This window comes from Onychomys torridus, chromosome X, assembly GCF_903995425.1.
Source record: "Onychomys torridus chromosome X, mOncTor1.1, whole genome shotgun sequence".
Classification (NCBI taxonomy): domain Eukaryota; kingdom Metazoa; phylum Chordata; class Mammalia; order Rodentia; family Cricetidae; genus Onychomys; species Onychomys torridus.
The window spans coordinates 33,327,191-33,354,454 of record NC_050466.1 but is presented as its reverse complement, the minus strand read 5'-3'; the positions used below and the strand labels follow the sequence as shown (position 1 = coordinate 33,354,454).

The following is a 27,264-nucleotide window of genomic DNA, read 5'->3' as shown; positions in this document are numbered from 1 at the left end:
CTCTATTTTGCTATATTTTCAAATTAATTCATAATTATTATATTTCTCATACTTTGTAGCATTGGATGGTTGAAATGATGCAGTATCTTAGAAGGGATTTTCAGTGCTGAAAATGAAATGATTTAATATCATTGCAGTTGTTATAATGCCGCATAGCATGTAGTTAGTGTCATGTAGGTGTTTTTTAAACAATTTCAGCTCTCATATGCATCATATTATGATTGTTAGACTCTCCATAAGCCTCGGGAAGAAAACGAATCTTTTATTTTTGCCTGGTGCAGCTAAAACAGGTTATCTGAAAAAGAAATCAGAGCTGGGCAGTGGTGGCTCAAGCCTTTAATCCCAGCACTCAGGAGGCAGAGGCAGGTGGATCTCTGTTAGTTCGAGGCCAGCCTGGTCTACAGAGTGAGTTTCAGGACAGCCAGGACTATTACACAGAGAAACCTTGTCTCAAAAAAAACAAAAACAAAACAAAAACAAAAAAAACAAAAACAAAAAAAATGAAAAGAAATCAGACCTTGGTAGACAGAAAACCAACAAAACCGAGGGATTTAATAAATGAGTAAGGGAGGCTTAAGAGATGGCTCAGAAGTTAAGGGTCTTGCTGCTATTTCAGAGAACCAGAGTTCCAAACCCAGCAGCTCACAATCACCTTCAGGGGATCCAGCGCCCTCTCTGACCTCCTCGGGAGTGCATGCAGGCATGCACTTGCATATTAGAGAAATGACTGGGGATCACAGAGGTCAGAGTAAAATTTGGAGTGAAATGATGTGAAAATCCCTTTCTCTTGAATATTAGTCTAAAAACTGATACTCCAGTCTCCAAATGATTGGCTCTTTTCGAAATACGGCGCCAGGGTTCCCGGACCAATGCCACGCAGGAAGATTTCGGGCCCCCCTGGAAACGCCCCTCCCTTTTGAAGGCGGGTTGCCTGGCGAGGCTCTTACGCATGCACCTTGACCGCAGGCCCATTGGAGCAGCTGCCAGGCGCATGCGCAACGCCCAATGGGCGACAAGATGCGGAAGAACTGGCCCCGTGGAGGCTCCCATTTCTGAAGCGTGGGAGGCAAAAGAGGCGGCAGAGTGTAGAATTCAGTTTGAGCTCCAGCGAGTCCGCAGGTCATTAGAACCAATAAGAGGAAGAAGCTGCGCTGCGGTGGCGCAGAAAGCCGACCCCTTTTCTGAGTCTTGCAGGCGGGCGGGGGCCAGGGAGCGAAAAGGCGCCATCCCTGCGCTGAGGGGCCCTGGGGGCCGCGTCCCGGAGCATGGCGGACTGGACCGAGACCCTGAGCATGTGGAGGTGGAGCTGCCGAGGCCGCCTGGCCAGCTGTCAAGTCCTTATTGCTACCGCTGCAAAGGCGGCCACAACTGTAGCCGAGCCGCGCTTGCGGTCTTAGGCGGGAAAAATGACAGCATGAGTTCTGCCACTGCCTAGTTTCCTCCCTTTTCTTCTCCTTCTGTGCTTCCCTCTTCCACACATCCCCTCCTCCTCCTTTCCCATCCCTGTGCTCCTCTTGCCCTGACCTTTGTCCTCTTTTCCCACTTCTGTCCTCTTCCATTTATCTTATGCACTGCATTTCCATCTATCCTTTATCAACCTCTGTGCCTTTTTTCCTTCTCCCGTCTTTGTCTTTCCTCCATCCTTTTTTTTTCATCCTGTCCCCCTCCCAACACAAGCTCTCCATCCTCCTCCGCCACCCACCCACCCCCACATCCTGCCTCATCTGCATCCTCCTCTCCCACTTTTCTCCGCCCTCGCGCCCAAGCCTCCGCCCATTAGCCCCCGCCCCCAGCTGCCAGTCCCCAGCAGCTCAGTCCTGCAGTGAGTCCATAGCAAAGCACCAGGAGCTGAACACTACTGGCTGTGCCTGCTAGCAAGTCCCCCCGAATGGCTCAGGAGAAAATGGAGCTGGATTTTGAGGCTGACACATCTGATGGGGGCACCCTGAGACGGTCCAACAGTGCTCCCCTGATCCATGTGCTCAGGTGAGCTGGACTGGGGAGGACGGAGTGTGGGGTTCAGAGGCTTGTCCCTGGGCAAGAAGTCTTCCTTCCCGAAAGTGCCAGTTCGAGTTCATCTGGACTCCAAACTGAGGGGCTGAGGTCTTATTCTCTTCACAGTGACTTGGCTCCGTAGATGGAGGGAAAGTTTGACCTCACACTCTTACTACGTCTGAGAAAAGGGTCCTCTACCTGGGGACCGTGATGTCCAGTTCTGAAAGAGAATGTAGAAACCTTCTGGCTGTGCTGACAGGTTGCTTTTCCTGGCGAATTTCCATCAGGGCAAGTCAAGCTGAACCCCTGAATTAGGCTTGTAACTTGACACCTGTCTCTAAGAGCTGCTGTTTCTATGCCGAGTTTAGGAACCCTGGCATTACCAGAGGTTTGCTTTAAGAAATCATAGTCTATCTAATAACTTGGGATTACATGGGGCGCTCATATCTTATTAAGTGATTTGGATTTATTACAGTGTTTTCAGTTTTTTTAAGCCGCCTGAAATGTGTTTCAGTGACTAAAAGAAACAAAAAAGAGAGATGGTTTGTAACTTAGGTCAGTAAACCACAGGATTGAGAAAATAATGGGAAAAAAATCACTCCTTTAATTTTAGTGACAGGATGTTGTCTTTTCAGTAAACAAGACACCAAGAAGTTTAAAGTAAAATCTTGTGTTAATGAGGGCTGGTTGGCTCACCTAATGAGGCTATCACATTTCACTTTTGTAAGTAGACAATTCATCTGAAGAAAATTTTGAGACCCCCACATAGAGGGCATTAATACAGTACAGAGGAGTAATATTGGCCCAAAACATTTTTTTCAAGCACCGCCAAAGGCTTAATAATGCTTTGCCACCAATTGAACTGATTATAACATTTGTATTTTGCAGAGGGGCAAGTATTTTTTCCCTGGGTTTAAGTGTGGTTTTGAAACTGGGGAAATGATGACGTGACTGTTGCATTTCTGATGTTGTCCTTGGCATTACCAGGTGATTTGGGGGTATTTAAGAGGAAATTGTCTCTTTTGTCTCATCCTCCACCCTACCTTCTCTCTCCTTGTCTTGTGAAAGTCTCCTAAGCAAGCAATTGCTGGGGCCTTGGGCTGTCCCACTGACCTGCATTTAGACAATTCAAGAAACAAGTGCCACTGTTTTGCGAACCACAGTTTAAGTAATTACTTGAAAGATAGCATGATGTGACAGACAAGGGGTGAAGAGTCCAGGCATGGTTTCAGTTGTCACCAGCTAGCTGAACTGAGTGAGTTATTTAACCTTTTCACGTCTGCTTTCTCATTTAAAAACGGGGAAGGCTGAAATAGGTATTGTCAGTGGTCTCTTCGAGCCCAGAACAGTTCAGGTTTGAAAATCTTTGTATTGCTATCATGGGCAGAACAGACTGCTAGGCACTTCAGGGATATCATTCAAAGACCGATACAACGCCTCTCCGGAGAGACTTAATAACCATTTACACTTATTTTCTATTTCATTCCTTTTCTCTTTTCTGCTTTTTTTTTTGTGATGCTGGGGAACCTCTTTTTTAATAGAAGGTAAAATGTGAGCTCTGTATGTAGCTGTTTGGCAGTGCCTGTTAGTTAGCATGTATGAGGCCATGACTTCATCCATAGGAACATACTGTACTGGTATGGTAGTGTGGCTCAGGGTAGAGCTTTTGATGGGGATATACAAGGTTCTTGATTCCATCTCTAGCTCTTCAAACAAAAATAAAAAGAAAGTTTACCCAACTGTGGTGGGATATACTTGAGCCCAGGAGTTCATAGACAACATAGCAACACCATGTCTTTAAAAAGCAAGGCGCTGTCTCAGGAAGCTTGTATCTCCCAGTTTTTTTTTTTTTTGAGTTTGAAGTAGGGGATGGTTACATTATGTTTGTGGAATGAGGAGAATTCCGTGCTGTGCCTTCACGGAAGCAAGGCTTTTGAGATAGGTGTGGAAGGAGAGGAAGGATTTTGACAGATGATTGTAGGGCGTGTGAGGTCAAAGGGGAAACATGAACAACAAGAAAAAAAAAGCAAATCTCTTCAATTATATCTGTTCACTTGGACATCAGGATTCAGCAGTAGAACAGGAGAACGGGGGCAGACGTGTTGATAAGACTTCTTTCAGTCTTAAAACTGGGCTCCCCAGCTCTTCTCAGGCGGTAGGTAACACATGCAAGGCAGTAAGTATTCCCCATGGTTCTCTGGGGTAAAGAGATGAGCTGCTCACATCTGACAGGAACTGGTTTGGGGGTGTAGTTCTGACCTGAAGTAGCTGGAATGAACCAGTCTGGAGCTCCGCCCTAACCCTCTCAGAGCTGTCCCCCATCCACTGAGGAGATAAGTATCTAGCAAAAGCAGAGGCCAAAGCACTCCAGCCTGGCCCTGCCAAGAGGACGGTAAGGAGGTCCTCGTCTGTAGAAAATGATGAGCCATTGAAGATTTCATTGTTAATTACAGATTGGAGGCTGTTGAGCTCAGTTGACAGATAGCTTCCTTTAGAAGACATTAATCCTTTTATTTTTTACTTTTCAGTGACCTTTCACAGGTTTTTGAGCCGTATCCACTTAGAACTCGGAGGAACAGTGCGACAATTATGAGCCATCATAGCTTGGTAAGTATCAAAGTAAGTATCCGCAGTGATTTAGAATGGAGGAGATACTTTCAAATATAGCTCTTTCTGGGAAATTATGTGCTGTGCATAATTTAAAAAAAAAAGACTTATTTTACCCATCTCGTCTACTGGTTTTGCCATGGCCATTCAGGTTTTGGTACACACGCGCACACACACACACACACACACACACACACACAACACACACATACACCCACATACATACACACATACAAGGGGTGGGGGGACTTAAAAATTGCCTTCCTTGCTGTAGGACTTTGTATGTGTAAAAATCATCATCCCTTGTTATTTATTTCTACTTGCGTCACAGTTGTGAGGTAAATCAGGAGTAACTTCCAAATATAGCTGAGAACCATGGTCTTTATTTGTGCTAGGATATAAAAAAAAATCACTTAAATGGTGGCAGAGTGTTTCAGACACTCATCTATCAGCTAACACTGGTTTTCTAAAATAAAAGACCCCTGGAAACTATGTGTTTATATTCCCAGAAGAGTGGATGAGTGTGTATCTTCTCTGTAGCCAGAGCTGTTGGGAATCACTGTATTAGATGGCTGCTCTGGGGAAATTATGAAGAGGTTTTTATATAGTAGCACTTCACATGCAGAGCTCACTCACTTGGCAGCTTTAGACATCTGAGATGTAAGCACACAGACCTCTAAATGGCTGAACTAGATTTCCATAGTCTGTGCACAAAGGTTCATCCATTTATTTATAGGACAGCCTCTCTGACCCCTGAATCATCTAAAATTTATACACAATTATAATAAGCTTCCAACCCAGTGGTGTGTCAGAGGCAGCAAATCAGAAGGGGTCCGTGTGGGTTAAAGGTCTGCTAGTAGTTGCCAGTAGAGAGGAGAGGGAAAAGCAGAACAGCAGACAGGGTTGCCCCTCCCGAGAGTTCGTGGTTTGGCACAAGGGCTCAGAGCCTGTTGATAGTCCCGAGGGTGTCACTAGTCTAGAAGCATATGGCAATGTTCTAGAGGATCCCTGGTCGTTAACCTTCTCTGAATCTCCAGTGACATGTCCACTTGGACTGTATTTTACATGCTACAGAGTCCTTTCAGTCGTTTAGTTCATCTAACAGTCTCCACTTTGTGGTGTTTGTCTCAGGTACAAGCAGCAGCGACCCACTCCGACACAAGTGACTTGCTTAGGATCATACAGTAGTAAGTGGCAGAGCTGGCACTAGACTAGACATCTTCCGGTGCCATTCTGTTTGCTTTAACCAGTCTGAGAAAGGGGGCATTCTAACACAGTTTAGAAAGATTTCCACTGACCTGGCTAAAAATGCTTAAAGAGGGGGTGTTAGCTATCTAGAGGTTTGATTCCCTTCACCTGCTTCCCTGACGGCACTTGAAAATATAACTACTTATTTTTGTTGGGTATATGAAAAATGTTCTTACGTGTTATACAGCTGTGCTTCTGATAAGAGAAGCATAGCAAAGACGGGGAAAACGAATTGGCCTCTCTACACTTCACTTAGCTCTTTTATAAGAGGTGAAGATTCTTATCCACTCTGGTCTAGGCTCATCTGTCCTTACTCCCCATCCTTTGCTCTGGCTGCCTCATTTTCTAAAGGGCCATGGTAATTCACTGATCCTTATGCTACCCATCAACCCCATCCTCCTCCTGTCTCGCGTTTTTGCTCCTTTAAAACCTACTTTAATCCTTATATCTCCTTTGTACATGTTCCCACACCATCATGATATTAATGACACTCTATACTAATATTACAGCACACTGTATAAATCTTAATGTGCTCTTCCGAGTCCCATAGTAACAGGCAAAGAGTAAAATGCTGGCAAATGAAATGGAAAGGATGAGATGGTAAAAAGACAAGCAGAGAGGACGTAGGACCTCCATAATTTGCCGACTGATTAGATATATGTGAATCATGTAAAATTTATACACAATTATAGTAAGCTTCCAACCCAGTGGTGTGTCAGAGGCAGCAAATCAGAAGGGGTCCGTGTGGGTTAAAGGTCTGCTAGTAGTTGGTAGCAGCTGATTTGGAGGCCAAATTACATTCCTTCAAAATAATCATAGTCCTGTCACAAATATAAGATATAATTCAAACGGATGGATTTTACAGGATTGTAACAGTCATAATGTAAATAATTACTATTTTCCATAAGAAATACAAATGAATGTGTAATAGTATAAAACCAAACATGACAATTATTCTGCTTAAGTAGCCTTATGCTATTACAACTTTTTAAAGTAACAATTCTGGGAGAAGGAGGACTCCACCTGACTGAAATTGTGTTTCATTGTGACCAGGGAGTGGTGTTGCTTTGATGACAAGGAGAGAAGTTGAAAAGATGGGTAGGTTGAAAGGAAAGATGAATTCTTTCAGGGGCCGAGGTACCACTGATTCCATGCTGTTCTCCAGCGCCATATTGTGAAGCTTTTTTGTTCTTTAGTCTCTGCTAGCTTCCTGATTTACCACCGTTCACTTCCAGCCAAAGACGCTTCTTATTTCACAGCTACAACAGACCCCATCTTTGAATTTTTTTAATGATTTATTTATTTTTTAATATGTGTTTGAGCCTGCATGAATATATGTGCACCATGTGCATTCAGGAGCCCATGGGAGCCAGAAGAGGGTTTAGATCTCCTGGAATTGGAGTCACAGACAGACGTGAGCTGCCATGTGGCTTCTGGAAATTGAACCCAGGTCCTCTGCAAGAGCAGTAGTAGCTCTTAACCACTGAGCCATCTCTCCAGGCCTGATGCCTGTCTTTTCTAATACCAGTTTTCTTCTCCTTAAACTGCCTTTGTCTTCACATATGGTGCTACTCCCTGGTGGTTAAGACGTTTTCTGATGCCCCTGTCACTTGGTGTAGCTATTGTCCCCTGTCTTACCCCTCAGTCTCTTCCTCTCTAAGTCTTTGGCTCCTACCTTTTCCTGACACATATTCTATGGGACATTGACCTTTGTTCCTGTAGGTCTGTCCTTCCTCCCTTTCTCTTCCCTGGCCTTTTTCAAAGAATGATCTAGCCTTGACTGTATCTGGTGCCTTGTCTCCTAATTTCCTGCTAGCTGGTAATCTTGCTGCTTCTACCACAACTCCATTAAAGGCTGTCCTTGAAAATGTCACTAATGCCCACTTAATTGTCTGTGTCAGGGGGCTCATTTCTTATCCCACTTGAGCTCTTTGCTTTCCTTAACACCATTTACCCAGCATCTCCCTAAAGCTCCTAGAAGATTTTTTTTTCCCGCTGATAAATTATTCTTGTTTCTGGTTCTAGACATAGTTCTGTTTCTCTCTCTCTTTTTCAGAGCCACTTTATAGCTTTGTCTAAGATTGAGGAGGTGTGTGTTTAATCAGTGTTGCGGTGAAATTTCTGACTTCTTCCTCACTGGGGCACTCCTCATGAGGTCACTACCTTTTGGTATGCTTTAGTTCTCTAGATGACACATGTGCTTTCCCACAGCAGCCTGTTAGAGTAACCCTGTCTTATTTCCTTACCAGGCAGATAATTTTTCAACAAACGCATTAAAAGTTAAGTGGTAAACGTGTTGCTTTCACACACACACACACACACACACACACACACACACAAAATGACTTTACAAAGGATTTTTACTTGTAAAGTTTTTCTTGTTTCAAAGCTTGGAAGAGAAAAATACAGGAGGGTGTGGGTAATGGAGGTGTGCCTTTTAAGGGAAAATCATGTCTCAGTGGATAATTTTACTTGAATTTAGCTTTTGCCTAAAAAGCCCATTGTTCTGCTCACATTAGAATTGTTTTTGTTGTTGTTGTTGTAATAGCATAAAGCTTCTTAAGCAGAATAATTGTCTTGTTTGATTTGATACACTTACAAGTTCATTTGTATTTCTTAGGAGAAAATAATAATTATTTACATTACAACTGTTACAATTTTGTCAGATCCACTGGTTTGAATTATATCTTACCTTCTGTGACAAGATTGTGATTGTTTTTGAAGGAACATAATTTGGCCTCCAAATAATTTCAGTTTTGTGATATTAAAAGATGAAGGCTTGAGACCATTGATTGAGTCCTTGCCTGGCATGCATGAAGCCCTGGGTTCATCCCCAGCATTCCATACACAAGATATTCAAGAGGTAGAGATAGGAGGATCAGAAATGCAAGGTCATCATCAGCTAGCTAAGCAGTGAGTTCAAAGTCAGCCTGTGCTATATGCAATCCTGTCTAAAGGAGAAGAAAAGATGATGTAAGGAAAACAGCAATTATTTTGAAAGTTAATCTTGTCTTTTGTTGACCCTCGCTAGGGTGGGCTGTGTGCATGCAAGGCAAATACTCCTTCCCTGAAGCTGATCTTCCTTTAACTGCTATGGTTTGTGGTGATAGCATTAGAAATCAAACCTCAGAGATGGTTTACAACATGGAAGCAGAATGTTCTTCTTGCCATTTTAAAGTATTTTTGAGAACATTAATCATATACAAAATGTTAATTTGGGTTTGTTAGCCTATCTTTACTCATTAGTGCATCAGTAATAAAAATTGATATCATTGGCATTTTTTCTTTCCCATTTCACATAGCTTTCTTATTTTAGATTAGTAGAATAATGAATACTTCCAAGGCCCAGTCTTTTTTCCCTTAAATGTATCCAGCTCTCCATTCATTTGGGAAAAGTGCTAAAGTCAGGGCCTGTCTGGCGACAGATGGTGCTTTGAGGTTGGACACCTGGTATGCTTTCTAAAGACTGCTTGCATTGCCTCTGGTGTATTAATGTTTAGGGGTTTGAAGAGCTCAGTTTCTAAGAATATGAAGAATGATGTAGGAAGAGGTGTACACTAATACTGACAGCAACTGAGGCTTTGTGATGCACAGAGTACTAAGTGTTTACACTTAACTTACTAGCTCAGGTCAGAAACTTAAGGCTAAAATCTTAAAAATTAGTGAGGGTGCCACTCCGGTTAGCTAGAAGCATTATACTTCTTCTGAGTCCGCCGTGAAATACTGGTAAGGTATGGCTGCCAAGCTAAGAAAGGTAGTTCTGGTCATCTGGGATTATTTCAGTGTTATTTGAAATAGACACGTGGCTGAAAACTGTGATTTAGCACATGTGCTTATCCTTGTAGGAAGAAGGCCTGGATATGATGAACAGAGAAACTTCACATGAAAGGTTAGTGGTTAGCAAGGGCAGGGCCTAGCCTACTGTGTCTTGTTTGTAAACTCTGATGGCTTTTGTTTCTGTTTTAGGGAAGTACAAGGAGGAATGCAGATAAGCCAGTCATGGGATGAAAGCCTGAGCCTGGTAAAGTGTTCCCATGTGTGCTTGTTTTATAACTTCCCGGAAATCTCTGTGTTCTTCAACTGAGTTGGTAGTTTTTTTCATAGACTGATAGCCTTCCTGCTTCCAGAGTGATTCTTAGTTTTGATCTCGGCTTTACCAGCAAAATGTTTGAATGTGTCCATTTCTACTCTTCAGAATATAGGTGTGTTACTGTAGTAGTACTGCGGTATGCTGATTGAGGGTAATATTTTATGTTTACAGAGTGATAGTGATTTTGACAAGCCAGAGAAATTATATTCTCCAAAGAGAATTGACTTTACTCCAGTTTCTCCAGCACCTTCCCCAACCAGAGGATTTGGAAAGGTAGGATATTGTCGACAAGATGTTAACTGTCTTTTCCACAGCGAGCTGTTTATTCTAAAATATGTATACACATTTCAACTTGAAAGTCTCCATGGACTTGAAGAAGCAATGAAAACTTATGGTAGTAAACTGGGAAATGTCATATGTATGAGGCACTTGCAGAGCCACGCTGTTTCTGTCATATTTCAATAGAACCTTTTGAAAAACAAAAATCAGAACCAAAGAGCGCCTTTGGAAACTGGAGTGCTGTGACTGTTTTAATTGTACATGTACTTTGTCTAGCAGCGCTTTTCACCGTCCTCGCAAATGTTTATGAGTAGCAGTGACATGCCACCAAGTCCTGTTCCGAATCCAAGACATTTCTCTACGTAAGTGAATTGCAGTGTTGAATGTGGGGACTGGAAAGATGGCTGGGCAGGGAAAAGTGCTTGCAAGTGTGAGGCTCTGAAATTAGACCCCAGAACCCATGTGTAAAGCTTATCATGGCCACTCACATCCGTAACCTCACTGAGACGTTGAGACAGGAGAATAGCTCAGGCTTGCTTAGCCTAGCTCCAGATTTAGTGAGAGACCTTGTCTCACAGGAATAAGGTGGACTGTGATAGACCATCCTTCTTTGGACTCCAAGAACGTTACCACACAGACACATAAACAGGCACATGAACTTGCACATACATGTGCACATACACGCATAACATACACACACAGAGAGAGAGAGACAGAGACAGAGACAGAGACAGAGACAGAGACAGAGAGAAGTGTGTCTGGAGTATCATTCATTACTTTTTTCCCTCAAATTAATTTTATTATGGAATTTTTAGACATACATCAAAATAGTTAGAATTTCATAATGAATAACCATATGCTCACCACTTATATTGAGGCATTAATATTTTACAAGATTCTGTGTTTGAGATTTAATGTTGATTGATGGATTGAGTGTGATACTGAGGCTTGAACCAAGAGCCTTCTGAATGCTAGACAAGCACTATCACTGAGCTACATCCCCAGTGCTTAGTGTTGATTTATATTTAGAGAAAATACACACACACACACACACACACACATACACACACACACACACACACACACACACACACTAGCATACTAACACCCTTTTTAAAGATAAAAGGGGTTATAGATCAAAATCCAAATACATTTCTAGTAAGACACTTTTCTTTAAGCAGTTGTGGGTATTTTGCCTTAGTACTTTTTAAAAGGCTTAAAATGCCATATGCTGACTCAAATCACCCTACAATGTAAGCACTTTGTATTTCTGACTGTATGACTGTCCATGTTACTTATTTGGTGGGTTGCAATGCTGTTAGTCTTTCATCTTGGAAGTACTTCATATCATCCTATTTGTTTGTTTGTCAAAGCAGGAGGATTCAGAGTCCAGTCAAGTGCATTAAGCCCAGTGTTCTCGGTCCTCTTAAGAGAAAAGGTATGTGGCAACTATGGGTGACAGTATTATACTACATGCCTTAAACCTACCAAGAGAGTACATCTTAAATGTTCTTATAACACACCAGAGAAAAAGGTGAGTAGGCATGGTAATAAATGTATTTGTATATATTCCAGATCATGACATTGTACACCTTACTAAATATGTATACATTCATTGTATAATATTGGGGGAAATACTGAGTTTAGCCAACCTTAAATTAGAATTTTTGTCCAAAATGAATTTACAGAATTACTTTTCTTTTTTTTTCTAAAGAAATGTTACAACATATGCTCTACGGGTTCTAAGTTATATAAATTAACTATTTTATGTTGTCTATATTTTTTATAATTCATATCTGAATTATATTCTTATATTCATATTATCAATATATATTCCAAAAATAATTGCCTTTCAATGATCTGAAGAGGCAGGGGGATCTCTGTGAGTTTGAGACCAGCCTGATCTACAAAGTGAGTTCCAGGACAGCCAGCGCTGTTACATAAAGAAACCCTATTTTTAAAAAAACAAAAACAAAAACAAAAACAAAAAAAGGCAATTCAAAATTGATCAAAGACCTTAATATAAAACCTGAAATACTAGAATTGCTAAAGGAAAACACTTTAAGCTACAGGTTTAAGCAGATGTCATTTTAAAGAAGAGTTTTAACAATTGCCTTAAGAAAAAAGCAATGCAGGGTCTAGACAGATGGTTCAGTGGTTAAGGGAGCACAATGCTATTATAAAAGACCTGAGTTCTGTGCCCAACACCCACATTAAGTGGCTTATAGCCACTTGTAACTCCATGTCCAGGGCATCTGACACCTCTGGCTTCTGAAAGACTCCTCCTCTCATGTGCACTTACCAACAGAAATGCAAACACACACAATTAAAAATGATAAAAAGAAATCTTTAAAAACTTAAAAAGAGCAGTTCAGCTAAAGGTTTATGACTGTAATCCTAGCACTTGGAAGGCTAAGACCATAGAATTACCAGGGCCAGCCTGAAGTATAGAGTGAAACTGTCTCAAGAAACAGAAATAGATAGACAGACAGACAGACAGATAGATAGATGATAGATAGATAGATAGATAGATAGATAGATAGATGATAGGTAGATAGATAGATAGATAGATAGATAGAGGCTAAAGAGATGGCTAAGTGAAGAGGACCTGGGTTCAGTTCCAAGCAGGCACATTTCCGGGGGATTTGATACCTTCCTTCTTCTGCTCTTTGCAGGCATCAGGCATGCATGGGTGCACATGTATATATGTAGGCAAAACACTCATATACATAAAAATACGTAAATCTTTTTAAAAACCCTCAAAAATAAATAAAGCAATTCAGATCACCTTTAGGACCAAGAAACTAATACTAGGAAAATGGCTTTGGTGAAATCTTTCTAACCCTAGACTCACACACAAAATTAGAGGTGTTATATTTGATACAACTTAGACTTAAGGATAGCTAGGTATGGTAACACACAACTGGGTAATCACAACACTTGGGTAGTGGAGACAACAGGACAAGTCAATTCAGCTTCACCAGGCTGCTGTCTCAACAGTATCAAACAGGACTGAGGATGTAACACGATTGTGAGAGTACTTGCCTAACATGTATGAAGCCCTGAGTTTGCTCTCTACTGTGGCATAAACAGTTTGGTGATGAATGCCTGTAATTATCATACTTGGCAGGTAGAGGCAGGGGCATCAGGAGGGATCAAGGTCATTCTCTGCTACTTGGGGAGTTCAAAACCAGAAGTCAGAGGCAGGAGTATCGCTATAAGTTTCAAGCCAGGCTGGGTTACACAATGAGTTCTAAACTACCCAGGACTGCACAGAGTTGCAGCCACTGGTAGTTGGCCCATACTCCAGTGGATGGCCCCAAACCCATGCACATATGAACTATACTAATTGGACTTAGTAGGTTATAAACCAAATCATGACGATATGAAATTGGGTGGGGACATGGTGTGTAGAAGACCCAGGGGGTGTAGGAGAGGGAAATTGATGATGAATATGATCAATTAAATTTTTTACACATGTGAAATTATAAAAATATTAAAGATGATATGCTTTGGAAAGTAGATCCTGATATAGTAATAATATTTATATTTAGTAATTCAAGTCCCTTTATTTAATCTTTCAAAGAATCGTTTATAACCTTAGGAATGTTCTCAAGAGTATTAGATGAAAGTACACTTTAAACTAAAGTTATTATTGTTGTTATTATTTAAGTAAAATCTGTTCAGAAACTTAATGGAGTTTAGTGTTTGTTTAGTAGCTATCCCAAAATCTACCAGTAGGTGGAGAAATTCTTTGCTAGAGTTAAAAACCCTACACAGTTTCAAAGCTTCACTCAACAAAGTAAATGAGAAATATAACTTTTGTGAGTTTCAATAACTTTCACAATAGCTCCAGAAGAAAAAGTAATATTTAATTCATAGTAGGGGAAAATGAAGTTTACATGTGTTCTTGTATTTTCTTCTGTCATAAGTAGTTGATACAGTTTTAAGTTCAGTTCCATGGTCCTACTGAGGTACAGCTAGGCTCCTGAATTCAAAAGGTTTGTGTTTTGCTAGCTTTTTTGCTTGTTCGAGACAGGGTTTCACTCTGTAGTACAGGCTGCTGTGGCATTCTGGGGAGCCCAGTTGCTCTGGCCTGCTGGTTATGTTCCTGCCTCTACTTCACAAATGCTGGGATTACAGATGTATTACATTTATCTCAAATTGTCGTTTCCATTCTATTTTTGAGCCCAGATAAAGACCATCAGATCCAAGGAATATGCACATTTGAAATAAAAACAGAGCTCAGGGCAAGGGAGAAGAGACAAACAACCCATACTAGTTAGAGGTACAATGTTAAGCAAGATTCCCATTGGTGCCATGTTTTATGATTACAGGTTCAATGAAAATCTATAGGGTTGAGTAAACCAGTACAGTTCCAAGTTTGTGACCCGAGTTACTGTTATTGCTTTCGAATGTACTTTCAGCTATATTTTTATATTTAGTATATCATCTAACTCAACCTTCTATTTCCACTATCAGAAAATACATTTTGTTGCTGTCTCAAGATCTGTTAAGATACTAAAAGATATATACTAAGTAATCTTTGCTAGCCATAAAATAGCCACTGTGAGCTTTAACTGTTTGGGAATACCTAATTTATTTCCACATTTGGTAAGCTTTGATTCAGGCTGTCTGATAAAATCAGTATACCCTTTTGAGAGAGAGAGAGAGAGAGAGAGAGAGAGAGAGAGAGAGAGAGAGAGAGATGCTATACATAATGCATGAAAAATTTAAAGCTCTTACTTTTTTGGTCAATGTATAAAAAAGCATATTTCTTTATATTCAAGCACAGAAGAAGGTGACTGTTTTAAGGGGGAGGTATTTTAAGAGAAGGTCTTACGTAGTGTAGGCTGACCTGGAAGTAGCTGTGTAGCCCAGGCTGGAACCTTGTTCTTCCTGCATTCGTCTCTGGAACTTTTATGCAATAACTTGGAATATTCTGAGCTTTGGCTAAACAAATATCCCCCTCATTTTAGCAGTGGTCCTGCATTTGTAAAATTGTTTTATGGTAGCTATGTTTCTTGTGTTGTAGGGGAGATGGAGACAGAAAGCCAGCCTAAGAGAATCTTCCAAGGCACTACCAGCACGCTGTCTGCAGAAGCTCCGCAACTGTCTGATCTCAGTTCATGGTAAAAAATGAAATGAAAAAAAAAATCTATTAGGGTATGACTCACATTAAAAAGAACCACATTGAATGAATATTGAGATAATGTAAAATATAATGCACACTCACATAGGGTGAGTCTTCACAGAGGTGTTGATGGTTTGGACTGACCAGGTCCTCTGAAAGTCCCAAGTACTTCTTTGGAAGTATGTGTATCCTTTTTGCACATTTATTTGTTTGTTTGTTTGTTTATTTATTTATTTATTTTCTCAGCCTCTGTTAGGTCAGACTTTCTCAATAGATGGGGATGGGATAGTACTGTGTAGTGTCATCAGCTGACTGGTGTGAGAAAGCCTGTGGGTTGCTGTGGGGAAAATGCATAGTAATTATCACTGCTCTGTTTGCATTTCATGCTCCATGCTTCTGACTTCGGAGAGATGGCTGCATCCACTTAACTACGTGTATCACTAGGACAAAATCCTTGGCATGAGCTAGGGGAGGAGGATTTCTCTCAGCTCATGGTTTCAGAAGGTCCAGTCTATAGTTCTCAGGCTCTCTTGATTCTGGGCCGATGCTGATGCAGGTCATCATGGCAGTAGGAATATCTATCAGGGGCTACTGCCCTCATGGAAGCCAGGAAGCAGAAAAGGACTAGGGATATGGTTATGACTTTCATGTTCGTGCTCCTAATAGCTTCCTTGCTTCAGATGGGTTCCTCCTCCTAAAGTTTCTGCCACCAGCCAAAATAGTGCCACTACCCAGGCAACCAAGCATTCAATATATGAGCTGGTAGGGGACATTTCATATTCAGAACATTATACCTGTGGTATTTGCTAGGTAATGTGATCTCTTGTGATGAAATCTTTTCAGAAAAGTTATAGTAGTCAATCACAATGCTAATTAAGATTGCAGTTTCTCATTTCATTTTGAAAGATAGTCTTACTATATAGTCCAGGCTTACCTCAAGCTCACTATGTAATCCAGACTGACCCAGAACTTACACCTCTCCTGCTTAAGCCTCCTGAGAACTGGGACCATGGGCATGTACCATCAACCCCAGCTTAAATGTGCAGTTCTTTTTTATAGTAGTAGTTACTAATTCTTACGATCCAGGTCACATGACTGATAATCATTTTCATTCTAGTTTAGGTCTGTAATGTAAGGGTTTTCAGTGTTTTATTAGAGAATTGACTTCTTTTCCTATTCTTGAAGTTGAGCAATTGGATGCCGACAGACATCTGGGAGGAAGGCATAGTAGCAGTTCCTAGATAATATTTTGAAATCTTTCAGGATATTCCAGTCAACTTGCTGAGTACCCATATTCTATATACAGTTGTGTAACACCTAGTAGAACTTTTCGATCCCTGGGTTAATAGCTGAGAGTCCTTTTATTAAAAAAAAAAACAACTCACAACTCACAAGGCATTCACTTTAACAATAGAATAAAATGGAACCCTCTAAATGGAAAAAGCCACTCACTGATCTAAGGGTTGACAATTTCTCCTTCCCAAATTGCATGTGTATCATTTTGTTTAAGATAACTTGCACTTCTGGGTGAGTAAGTCCTAGCTTATTGTCATTCATGAGGCTTGCTGACTGGTACTGTTGGAATGCCTTTTAGATTGCTCCTATTTGTATCTTCCACGGTCTCTGTGTGTTCTTGGTAGTTCAATTGCTAATTTTCGTGCAGTGTCTCTTCCCAGGTATATAGAGATTGCAAAGAGTAAGTCATAAAGCTTGTCAAGAGGATTAGTGGATGAAACTATATACATGGTGCAAACTGCATGTGGCTTTTTTGGTAAAGTGTGAGTATAGGCACATGACTATAAATAGATTTGCTTACCCAGTTATTTATCAAGTGATCTGATGAGGAAAACATTCACAACATTTTGCCAAGCAGAAAACAAGGAGAATGAGGAGCTGGGTGTGTAGCTCAGTGGTAGAGAGCATGTCTAGCTTGTATAACGCTCTGTGTTCCACTTCCAGCATGGCAAACAAAATGTATGGAGATATATATATATATCCTTTTTTTTTTACATTGCCACAAAATAGCAAAAGACATTCATGCAAATTAGAAAGCAAGGATAGGGAGCAGATTGTGGTAGAATATTCCTGTATTCCTAGCACAATGAAGCCTGAGGCAGATTGCCATGGTGGAGGCCAGGTAGGCTACATAGTGAAACAGGTTAGACTGAACTATATAGTAATGCTGTATCAAGCAAAAGAAAACCAGAAGGAGGTATAGCCCAGTGATAGAGCACTTCTCTAGCATGCTCATGGCCCTGGGTTTTATCCACAGCAATATCAAAATCCGAAGCAAAACAAAAGAAGAAAACAGGAAATGGTACAGTATGTATTTGTGGTTCTCTTTTCTTGTCTGGCACTCATCTTTTACCAGCACAGCCTTAGCTGGCTATGAGTGCTGTAGTGGGACTTGAGTTGCTCTTCTAAGCCATGAGTGAGCCTGTAGTTGCTATGAGAGTCCTGGAGCCACAGATATTAATGCTAAATGGACCTCAAACTGATTGGATGCTGAGTTGAAAGGATCAAAGAGTCTAGGAGTTTGGGGTCAGTCTGAACTACAGTGTGATACCCTTTCCCCCAGACAAAACAAAACCAATAACTGGGACAATGGCATTTGCTGTGCAAACATGAGGACAAAAGTTCAGATCTGCAGCACCTACATAAAAGCCAGGCATGGCCACACACACACCTATAACTTCAGTACTGGGGCTTGAAGGAAGAAATAGGTGTATCACTGGAGCTTACTGATGAGATGGCGTAACTAAGAAGTAGGTTCAGGGAAAGATCCTGTCTCAAAAGATAAGGCCAAGAGAGACCCAACATCCTCCTCTGGCCTCCTCTGGTCTCTACATGAGCAATGACAGACATGAATAGTCACATGCACACACATTCATGCACTACACACACAAGCCTTTCAAAAGGTAGTTAATTAGCCAGAGGTGGGGGGTGGCGGCGCATGCCTTAACTCCAGCACTAAGGAGGCGGAGTCAGGCAGATCTCTGTGAGTTCGAAGCTAGCCTGGTCTATAGCACAAGATCCAGGACAGACACAAAAACTACATGGAGAAATCCTGTCTCGGGGGTGGGGGGGGGGGAAGGTTACTTATTTAACTTTCATGTAACATTTTTAGATGAATTTGTGGCATCTCAAAGGATCTTAAAGCTTGAAATTGTGTTAAGATCTGTAGGACACAGTATATACTAAGGATGCTGACACTTATGTCTACAGGGAAGAATTTTTGTGAGTTAACTCTTAATAATGAATCTGGATTCTGCTTTGACAGAAACTTCTGTCTCTTAATGCAGTTCCATTGGTCAAAATCATACATCCATATTCTTGGGCCAGACATAGGAACCACCTGTGTCCTGGTTTCTGTTACTAAAGATGGAAAGGAAACAAACTTTCTTTTGCTACCTGTTAGAGAGAGGCTCAAAGATCTGATAGCTAGCAGATATGATCTCATCTTTTTAAACTTTTCTTTTTACCTGTCCCATCCCACAAAGAGAAGGAAAAGATACATTTTATAGTTCCTAAAGTTTATGTGCTAGCTAATAATCTTTCAAATCTGACATCTTTGAAGTATAAATTAAGTTAGAACATTTATGTGAACCCATTTAGGGTTTGTATCCATTTGAGCATACATTTTATTTCCTTTTTCCCCTAAAAAAAAAAAATCCTGAAATCACTGTCAACAGAATGTGGAGGCCATTGCCACTGCAAAGCTGGAATTGTGTCATTTTATATTTAGTATTTGTGAACCTCCAGAGTTTGGGCATAATTCAGAAGTATGCCTTAGTTGTACTTCAGTGCTTTGTTTGTTTGCTTTGGGTTTTGGTTTTCATATTAGGAACTTCCCTTCTGTGCTGGGGGATGCTGCCCTTGTGTTCCTTATTCAGCTGGGAATAGGACTGTATGGGTCTGCAGCACCGCAAAGCAAACAAAGATACTTTCAGGGTCCCTAACCCTGGACGGAAGAAAAATTCTCGTTTTCCTGCCCAGTGCATCACTGTTTAATGTGATGGTTAATTTTAATATTTTGAGTTAGATTTATAGTTTACGTCTTCTCATTATATAGTCTAGACTGGCCTAAAATTCAGTATGTATCCCAGTGTAGCATCATGATTTCTGGGTCTACAGGCATGTGCTATCACACTTTAGCTATCATTATTATTTTTAATGTTTTTCTTTTGCTTATTGAGGCAGAATTCTTATTCTGTATCCAAAGCTAGCCTTAAACTCATGATGTAGCCAAGGATGACCTTGAACTCCTGATGCTCCTGCTTCTGCCTCTGAAATGGTGGGATTACAGGCATGTGTCACCATGCCTAGAGGTTTTTCTATAATTGTTTATGTATTTGTGTGAGGGCATGCACATGTGGAGATCAGAGGACAACTTTCAGGAGTTGCTTCTGTTCTTTGAACTCAGGTCATCAGGCTTGGCAGCAAGTGCCCTTACCCACTGCGCCATCTCAGCAGTCCCCCTAGCTTATTTTTAATATATATGTATATAACAGTGGCATGTATGCATCATTTGACTTTCAATTCAGACAGTCCTGTGTCTAGTCTCAGTTATCTTTGCTTTCCTATGATTGTCTGGCTTCTGGCCTCTAGTTATCTTTCACACTCTCATCAGACGTTATATGAGAAAAAAAAGAACTCAAATTGGACTGGACTCTGTTGCTTTTAGAAGCTCTGGTATAAGATGTGATGGTGATCAATAAAATTACTTTCACACAGTAATCTCTGTGGATTATACAGTTACACAAATGCCGTTCTTCATCGATGGGGGGATAGGACATGTGCCCTCTGTGTAATGATGAAGAAGACATTTTGAAATGTTCACTTTCCTTTTTTTCCTAATCGATAATGTCTCTGTCATCTTTTTTTCTTACATAATCAACAATGTTTAGAACAACATTTCACTGCACAGTCTGACTTCAAGAGCCACCTAAGCCAGCAGGTCTTGTTACAGATGAAATCTTCTAATCCTGGCCTCCCTGTCATTCTGGTGCTTACAATAAAGAATCCTTTATTTATCTTCAGATTATCTGCATGGTGGCCAAATTGTAATCTAAGTCTCTTTCTTCCTGCCAAATGGCACAGAGCATGCCCCTGTGCTGCCCAGCCAATATGTGCTTTAGGAAAGTCAATTCATTTTAATATTAGTCTAGGCAAAAAGCTGCAGAGGAAAATTCATGTATGTTCCAAAGGCAAATAGAAAGGTCCTTTTGATTTTCCAGTGTCTTGGATTATCTGTGTAACTTTTTTTTAGTTGTTGAATAATTCATATTTTTGGACCATTTGCCATGTGGTTGAACAAATATCAGAGCCAACTAAGTTTTCCAGACCTGTTCCTTAAAAGTGGTATTATTAATGATGCATTTGACGGCAATGTGCATACTGTAGAAGCAATGTGGAATATACTGTTTCCATTTTTCATTTTTGCTTTTCCAAAACCTATTTGTAATCTGTCTCCACCTAAAAACAACCTACAGGCAATAGAAAGAGATGACAGAGGGGACTGTGGTGTAGCTCCAGTGGTAACATGTTTGCCCAGCCGTGTGTGAGGGCCTGGGTCCCATCCCTAAATGAGATTTAAAAAAAAAAAAATAGGAGTAGAACGGTGGGAGAGGATGCCCTTCAGAGGGGACAGTGGAGGCCTGAGACTTACAAATATATTATAAACTGCCCTGCAATGGAAACACATCAGCTTGGAGACTTACAAAAATAATATTAAAGACATAACATTTCAATTGCCTGTATTAGAACAAAATGGGGTTTTGCAAAGGAGCCCGTGACAGACTAGTACCTGTATTTCCTTGAGTCATAATTTCCTCTCTAATTGTGTTTTTCTTCCATTTCAAAAAATCAAAAAGTGCCTATGTAAACTTAAACTGCTAGACTACTCCTACAGTTTGGCTCTTACTATGTTCTCTGGACTACTGTCTGTTCTCTGCTTTGAATTCCCAGAAGTGTCCTTGCTTCTTCCTACACCTTCCTGAGTTAATGCCTACTGATCTTTCCCATCAAGATCAAATCTCACCTCTGAGAATCCTTTCACAGTTCCTCCAGGTTAGATCAGGTTACCCATGTGTCAGCCTCTTATAGTGCCCCCTTCCTTTATTACTCACATCACAAAGTGTAATTATTGTTTTATGAGCCTGATTATTTAAATCTCTGTCTCCTCCACTCTCCTGTATATTCAGTGAGGCTGAGCACCTTGTCTGTTCTTCATACCATTGTCCTTCAAATAGCTACATACTTGCTATACTTGGCAGGCACTTAGTAAATATTAGAAGAAGTGAATGAGTAAATTCAAGGCAAATATAGAGCATAGATCCATGACCTCTGGGAACTGAAGCAAGAAAGGTGGCTCGATGTCAAGCAGAGATTGTCGGTTCCGTGTAAAGTATGAAGAAGCCAGGCTTTTGAAGCAGGCCAGATTGATTTCTGGCAACACTGAGCATCTGAGCTGGGTAGAAAATGTATCTTTGGGCTGGCTTATAGAGGTGCTCGGTATCCAAATCAGTTTAAGTGGGAGGGTGAGAACAGAGACCAGTTGTTTGGATTAGAGAGATGTGATGGGGCCATGAGGAGAGAGCGTTTTAGAAGCTTAACTGGGGAATGACTGAAGGATGTGAGAACAGGAGTCTTAGAGATAGCAGGGAGACCTTTGGGTCTGAAAGGAAACAGTATTAAGATTTCATAAACTGAGAAGAATAGGAAAGGCATGTAATTAGAGGAGGAAATGATTTTAATATTTGCACTGAAGCCTCTTGGGAGTGGGCAAACAAAATGGTGAGTTTTAGGACAGTTGAAAGACTGTCCTTAAGGGTAGGAGTAATATGTCTGAAGACACACTTAAGCTAGTTTAAGAAATGATACCTTGATAAACCTCAGTTATTTTTGCTCTAAGTCTCTGGAAAAGTAAGAAGATAAATATGAGGACAGAAATCTTTTATGCAGAAGGTCAGGGAACCACCCCCCATCCCAATAACCATGGCATGTCAAGAGGAACACTTATCATATGTTACATAGTCAGGTGCCTCCAAGGGGATGATCAAATTAGCCAGAATGTTGCGAGTCTTATTGTTGGTTTCCATGGTTTTATACATTTCATAGGTCCCGCAACATAGTCCATTATGCATTTCATTGCTGTGGCCTTTGTGCTTCTTATTATTTACCAATGCTGTACTGATGTGTGCGTCCTTGAAATCATGTCATTGCATGTTATGTTGACCCTGATACATGCATTCGCTTATACTTCTTTTTGCTTTGTCCTCAGTTCAGATATTTTGGATGGCAGTAGTGTCAGCAGTGGCTTGTCCTCAGACTCACTGGCTACAGGCAGCGCTCCTGCAGAGTCTCCAGTAGCATGCTCCAATTCATGCTCTTCGTTCATCTTGATGGATGATCTCTCACCCAAGTGACTTAACCATTTCTGATTCAGTGTTTTAACGATTTCCCACATAAAACATTCAGTGAGGAATGCAGAGAACTTTGATCCACGATGGGGATTAAAGTTTGGCAGATTGCAACCATTCCGATGCTCCTATTTCTGGGCATCTCTGTCCTCTAAAGTTCAATTTGCAAGCATAGTCACCTTACTAACATCTGTTTGGGCTGATCTCATTTTGCGTTTGATGACTAAATCTCAAATACACACTTTTGATTGCTTGGGGGATTTTTTTTCTTAGTGCCTCAAAGAGCACCTACTTTTAAGCATTTAAGGGGGGCACTAATTTGTATCTTCTGATTGTTCTTTCCCCAGCAGTGACATATTAGAGGTGATCAGAAATTCTCTTGCTTGAGAGATTTATAAAAATTCTCTGTTGACTACATACTTTCCCATCTCTTTCTTTCACAGTAATATTCAAATTGCTTTGGATTCTATCAAACTTTTGTTTTTCTGCATCAGCTTAAAGTACATCATTTCGTTTCCCTTCCCTGTCTGAGCTGCTTCCTTGCCATTTCTCACCGAGGGAAGAAACTCATAGTCGCTTCCATCACTCCCTCATTGCTTCTTTGCTGTTGGAATGTATGCAGTAAAGACTGATTTAAAGTGGAGGATGTGAACGGACTTACAGGATGCCTGCATTAATCACCTCAGGTTCTTAGGACTGTTGCTACCACAGTTGCTGTTTCTCCCCCAACCCTGGTGCCCTAAGGAATATATAAAATATTGTTGATATTTCTAGGTGGTGTTATCAAGGAGAAGAAATTCCTGCCTTGACCAGATGTGTGGAGCATCTCCAAATGAACGAGTAGTTATTTACACAAAGCACTGTACAAAGCAAGCGTCCATGAAGCTGTCAGTGTCTCGGGTAGTGTTATGAGGCCTTAGGTGCCTTGGGGTACCTTGCCGTGCTGTAGGGGACGTATGTCATAAGGTCTTGTGGAAATGGAAGCTTTCTATATGTGAGTGCTAGTTTGACTTTTCCCTGATTCCTTCTTGTCATTCAGTTTGTTTTGTCATGTGGTGACTAGTGGGGTTTTTCTTCCTTCCTTTCTTTCTTTTTTGGTTACTGTGTTGTGCTAGAGTCAGAACCCAGTTCTTGTTCTTGGTGCCCTATAGAGGGCAGTTGAGTGTCTGTAAGGAAGCTTTGCGGCACTGGAAGGGTCAATGCTACTGTGCCCTCTGCTCCCAGCTCTAAGCAGTGTATCTGCAGTGTGACGTAACATATGATCTGTCATTTTCACAGGAAGAAACGCCTGGTTAAATAGTTAAGAAATTCAAGTGTGATCTATTGTGACATTATTTATTGCTTATTACACTACGTAGGATGTCTGTGTTGTTAATGTTCAATACAGTGGGTAGACTATTTGTTTAATATTCACATGTACCTGCTAGAATTGTGATATTCTATTCCTAAGTGGATATAAGAAACAAACAGAAAATGATTAAACTTAAGTCTTTTGAAATCTAAAATCCTTGGAGGTGGTTTGAAGGCATTCACAGACTAGAAATTAGCGTGCTTGAAGCAAAACCTCTCTTCTAATCATTAAAGAGCATCACTTAGCTTGCCACAGATCCATTATAGACTTGGGTCTGCTCTTAAGTTTACATTGTAATCACTGTCATACTGGCTCTTAATGGAGGCTTTAGTTCCCATGTTGCTTTAGCCTGTGAAAGGCTCATAATCCTTCAAACCTAACATAAATGTGCTGTTAGAAGAATCGTCCCCTCGTGTGCCATTTTAAAGAAATGTTTCTTTGATGGCACTTGGTATATCCACTCTGTTAATGAACCGTGTTCAAAGGCTTTTGCCTTCATAATCATAAGAGATGGCTTTGTCTCTCAGATTTGTCTGCCCTCCCTCTTCTGTCTTATTTCCTTAAAGGGGCACTTTTGAGTTCAAATTTAGAGTCTAAATTTAGGACTTTTAAGAAATAATCTTTGAAATGTGATGATATTTAAACATGTTAAAAATTCAGTGGTAAGGTAAAGCTGGAGCAGAAAATTAAAATTCTCCCTATGGTATGATGAGATCAAAGAGGCAGGGGGATTCACTTTCCTGTTTCAAGCCAACTCTTTTATTAATGAATGTAATGAAATGTTTTAAATTTGTCCATTTCATACATGTATACAGTTTATTCTGATTACTCTCACTCCCGCCCTTCCTTGTTAGCCCCCCTTCTCCCTACAAACACTTTTCCACAGTCTTTTCCTTTGTAAACTAATCTTTTGTTATTGGTCACCTCTATATTGTTTAAATGGACTAGAAAGCTAAGTTTGTGCAGAGATTGTTTGGAAATAAGAGATAGGTAAGATGCTGATTCACAGAGGAGCTTGTTGACAACAGTACCCCTTTATTTTTATATAAAGTCTAATATTTGCAGTGTAGTTATTGTTACAAAGTAAAATGCTTTCTTCCTATTCTCATATTATATCATATATTTTAAGCTTCTATTTGAAAACTAGTACAAGAAATGAAACCATAATAAAATCCTAGAGATACTGGTTTTGCTTGAATGACTTATAAATCACTGTTTTCTGATAACTGCTTTTGGAATAATAGAAAGTTTTGTGAAATGTTGACCTCGTGTATCTCTTAAGAATGTGAATTTAATAAAGCATATATACATGTATAAAAAGACAATACTTTACAAGTCTGCCTCTCTTATTCCTGTTGATGATTAGTTTCTGTCGCCATATCCCAGGAGCTTGTTCTCTGTTTCTGAGAGTAGGTCAAGTTTTGAGTAAAAGGGTTTTCTGCACACAGAAGAACTAATAGATAGCTGTAGTCGAGTTCAAGCTGGCAGCCCAGCAGAGAAGAAACCTCTCCACATGGTCTGTTGGTTTTTCAAGATTATTTCGTCACATTTAACTGGTTAGATGGCTTTTGCCATGGTTACATAGTTCTTGCTTGCTTTCAGTTTATTTTATCGTTTAAAAAACCTATTTATAAACTTCTATAAACAGGCAAAAATAAAGACTTTAGTTCATGATTCATATTATAAACACTTGATTTTATTTTCAGTATTTTTGAAGAGATAGATGACTTACTTTTAAAAGACTTTACATTTTGAAATAATTTCATAAGTCCAGAAAAATTGCAAGAACGCCCAAAGATGTTCCATATACTCTTCACCTCCGTTCCCAGTTTGTGACGTTGAACCACACTTGTTTTACCACTCTTTCTAAATGGATGTCTCTTCAGCCTCCCCCAGCCTCCCCCCCCCTCTCTCTCTCTGTGTGTGTGTGTGTGTGTGTGTGTGTGTGTGTGTGTGTGTGTGTGTAACTTCTGAGCTGTGCAGGAATAAGTTATAGACATGCTACTCCATTACCATTAAATGCTTCAAAGTAACTCTCCTAAAAATAAAAACCTACCCATTCACTCCCAAGTTACGGCTAACAAAAAGACCATTAAAATCTGAGGACCTGTTCCAATTTTGCCTGTTGGAGTATCCATGTTCTTTCTGGCCTGATGGCATAGTGGCTACCTATGAGTGGCTGGTTCTGTTGTTCCTCCAATATTAGTTAGCTGGTATTGCACTATGAAAGAGAATTCCCCATCCACAGTTTATTCGTGTGGATTCACTGGCTCCTGTTTTACTTGGTGTATTTTCAGCCATCACCATTACTTTGGTTGTTGATTTGGACAGAGCAAACACTCTGAGCATGTTTCTGTGTCCCTTAAATAAAAGATTTATTTACGTGTGTGTGTGTGTGTGTGTGTGTGTGTGTGTATATACCAAATGTGTGTGGGTGCCTGCAGAGACCAAAGGCAAACATTGGATCCCCTGGAGCTGAAGTTATAGGTTGTTGTAAGCTGCCCAGTGTAGGTGCTGGCAACGAGACTTGGGTCCTTTGGAAGAACAGCAAGTACTCTTAGGCATTCAGCCATCTCTCTAGCCTCTCCTATGGCCTTTTGCCATACACTGTTATTGAGTGGTATTGCTGTTTTTAAATGTTGGTTACAAGATATCCCAGATTCATACTTTTTTTGTCCTAGCCCCTGGGATCAGCTATTTATTCAAGGAGCTCTGATTCATTTAGAGAATGATGTTTAAAAACTAAGGTAAGGACACTAGGTATCATGGTTGCCACCAGGGCATAATTGTTCAGGGGCCTGAGAACACATAATACATGCATAAGTATGCCACATAAATAGACATGTACAGACACATATATCTGTCTACTCAAAATCATGAGTTCTCCTGTTGTGGAGCACACTTCAAGGGACTAAGGTGGAGGATTTTGAATTCCAGGCCAGCCTAGGCTATTTAGAACCTGTCTCAAAAGAAAAAAAATCCTGAGTTCATACTAGTACCTCTGATTCCAATTCACCATCACAAGAGTCATTCCAAGGTCCTCACTGAACATCTCTAACTCCATTTTCTGGCAGCTAGACAAAAGAATTTACTCCTTCCTACTGCATGTAACAAGTTTCCTCACTTGAACTTCTTCAGG

The 27,264-nt window shown here is 40.5% G+C and overlaps 1 protein-coding gene across 8 annotated transcripts; it reads left to right on the top strand.

Annotated features, from left to right (window-relative positions):
• The first annotated feature begins 1,012 nt into the window (after positions 1–1,012).
• On the top strand, positions 1,013–25,442 carry Fam122b (family with sequence similarity 122B). 8 transcript variants are annotated; one of them, XM_036174645.1, is made up of 9 exons: positions 1,013–1,986; positions 4,524–4,602; positions 9,696–9,739; positions 9,817–9,871; positions 10,112–10,213; positions 10,499–10,581; positions 11,596–11,657; positions 15,255–15,351; positions 23,549–25,442. In XM_036174645.1, exons 1-9 carry the CDS (start codon positions 1,889–1,891, stop codon positions 23,616–23,618), a joined length of 690 nt encoding a protein of 229 aa, XP_036030538.1. In that variant the 5' UTR covers positions 1,013–1,888; the 3' UTR covers positions 23,619–25,442. The 8 variants fall into 8 exon arrangements, with proteins under 8 accessions (XP_036030538.1, XP_036030536.1, XP_036030537.1 ...); XM_036174643.1 differs by having other exon boundaries at positions 11,593–11,657; XM_036174644.1 differs by having other exon boundaries at positions 10,496–10,581.
• Positions 25,443–27,264: the final 1,822 nt, after the last annotated feature.

Bases quoted from the DNA above. Each gene is read 5' to 3' on its own strand.
- Fam122b (XM_036174638.1), top strand. From the start codon at position 1,889: ATGGCTCAGGAGAAAATGGAGCTGGATTTTGAGGCTGACACATCTGAT. The intron at 1,987-4,523 runs GTGAGCTGGACT...TTTACTTTTCAG, and splicing joins CCCCTGATCCATGTGCTCAG to TGACCTTTCACAGGTTTTTG. The intron at 10,582-11,592 runs GTAAGTGAATTG...TGTTTGTCAAAG, and splicing joins AATCCAAGACATTTCTCTAC to CAGGAGGATTCAGAGTCCAG.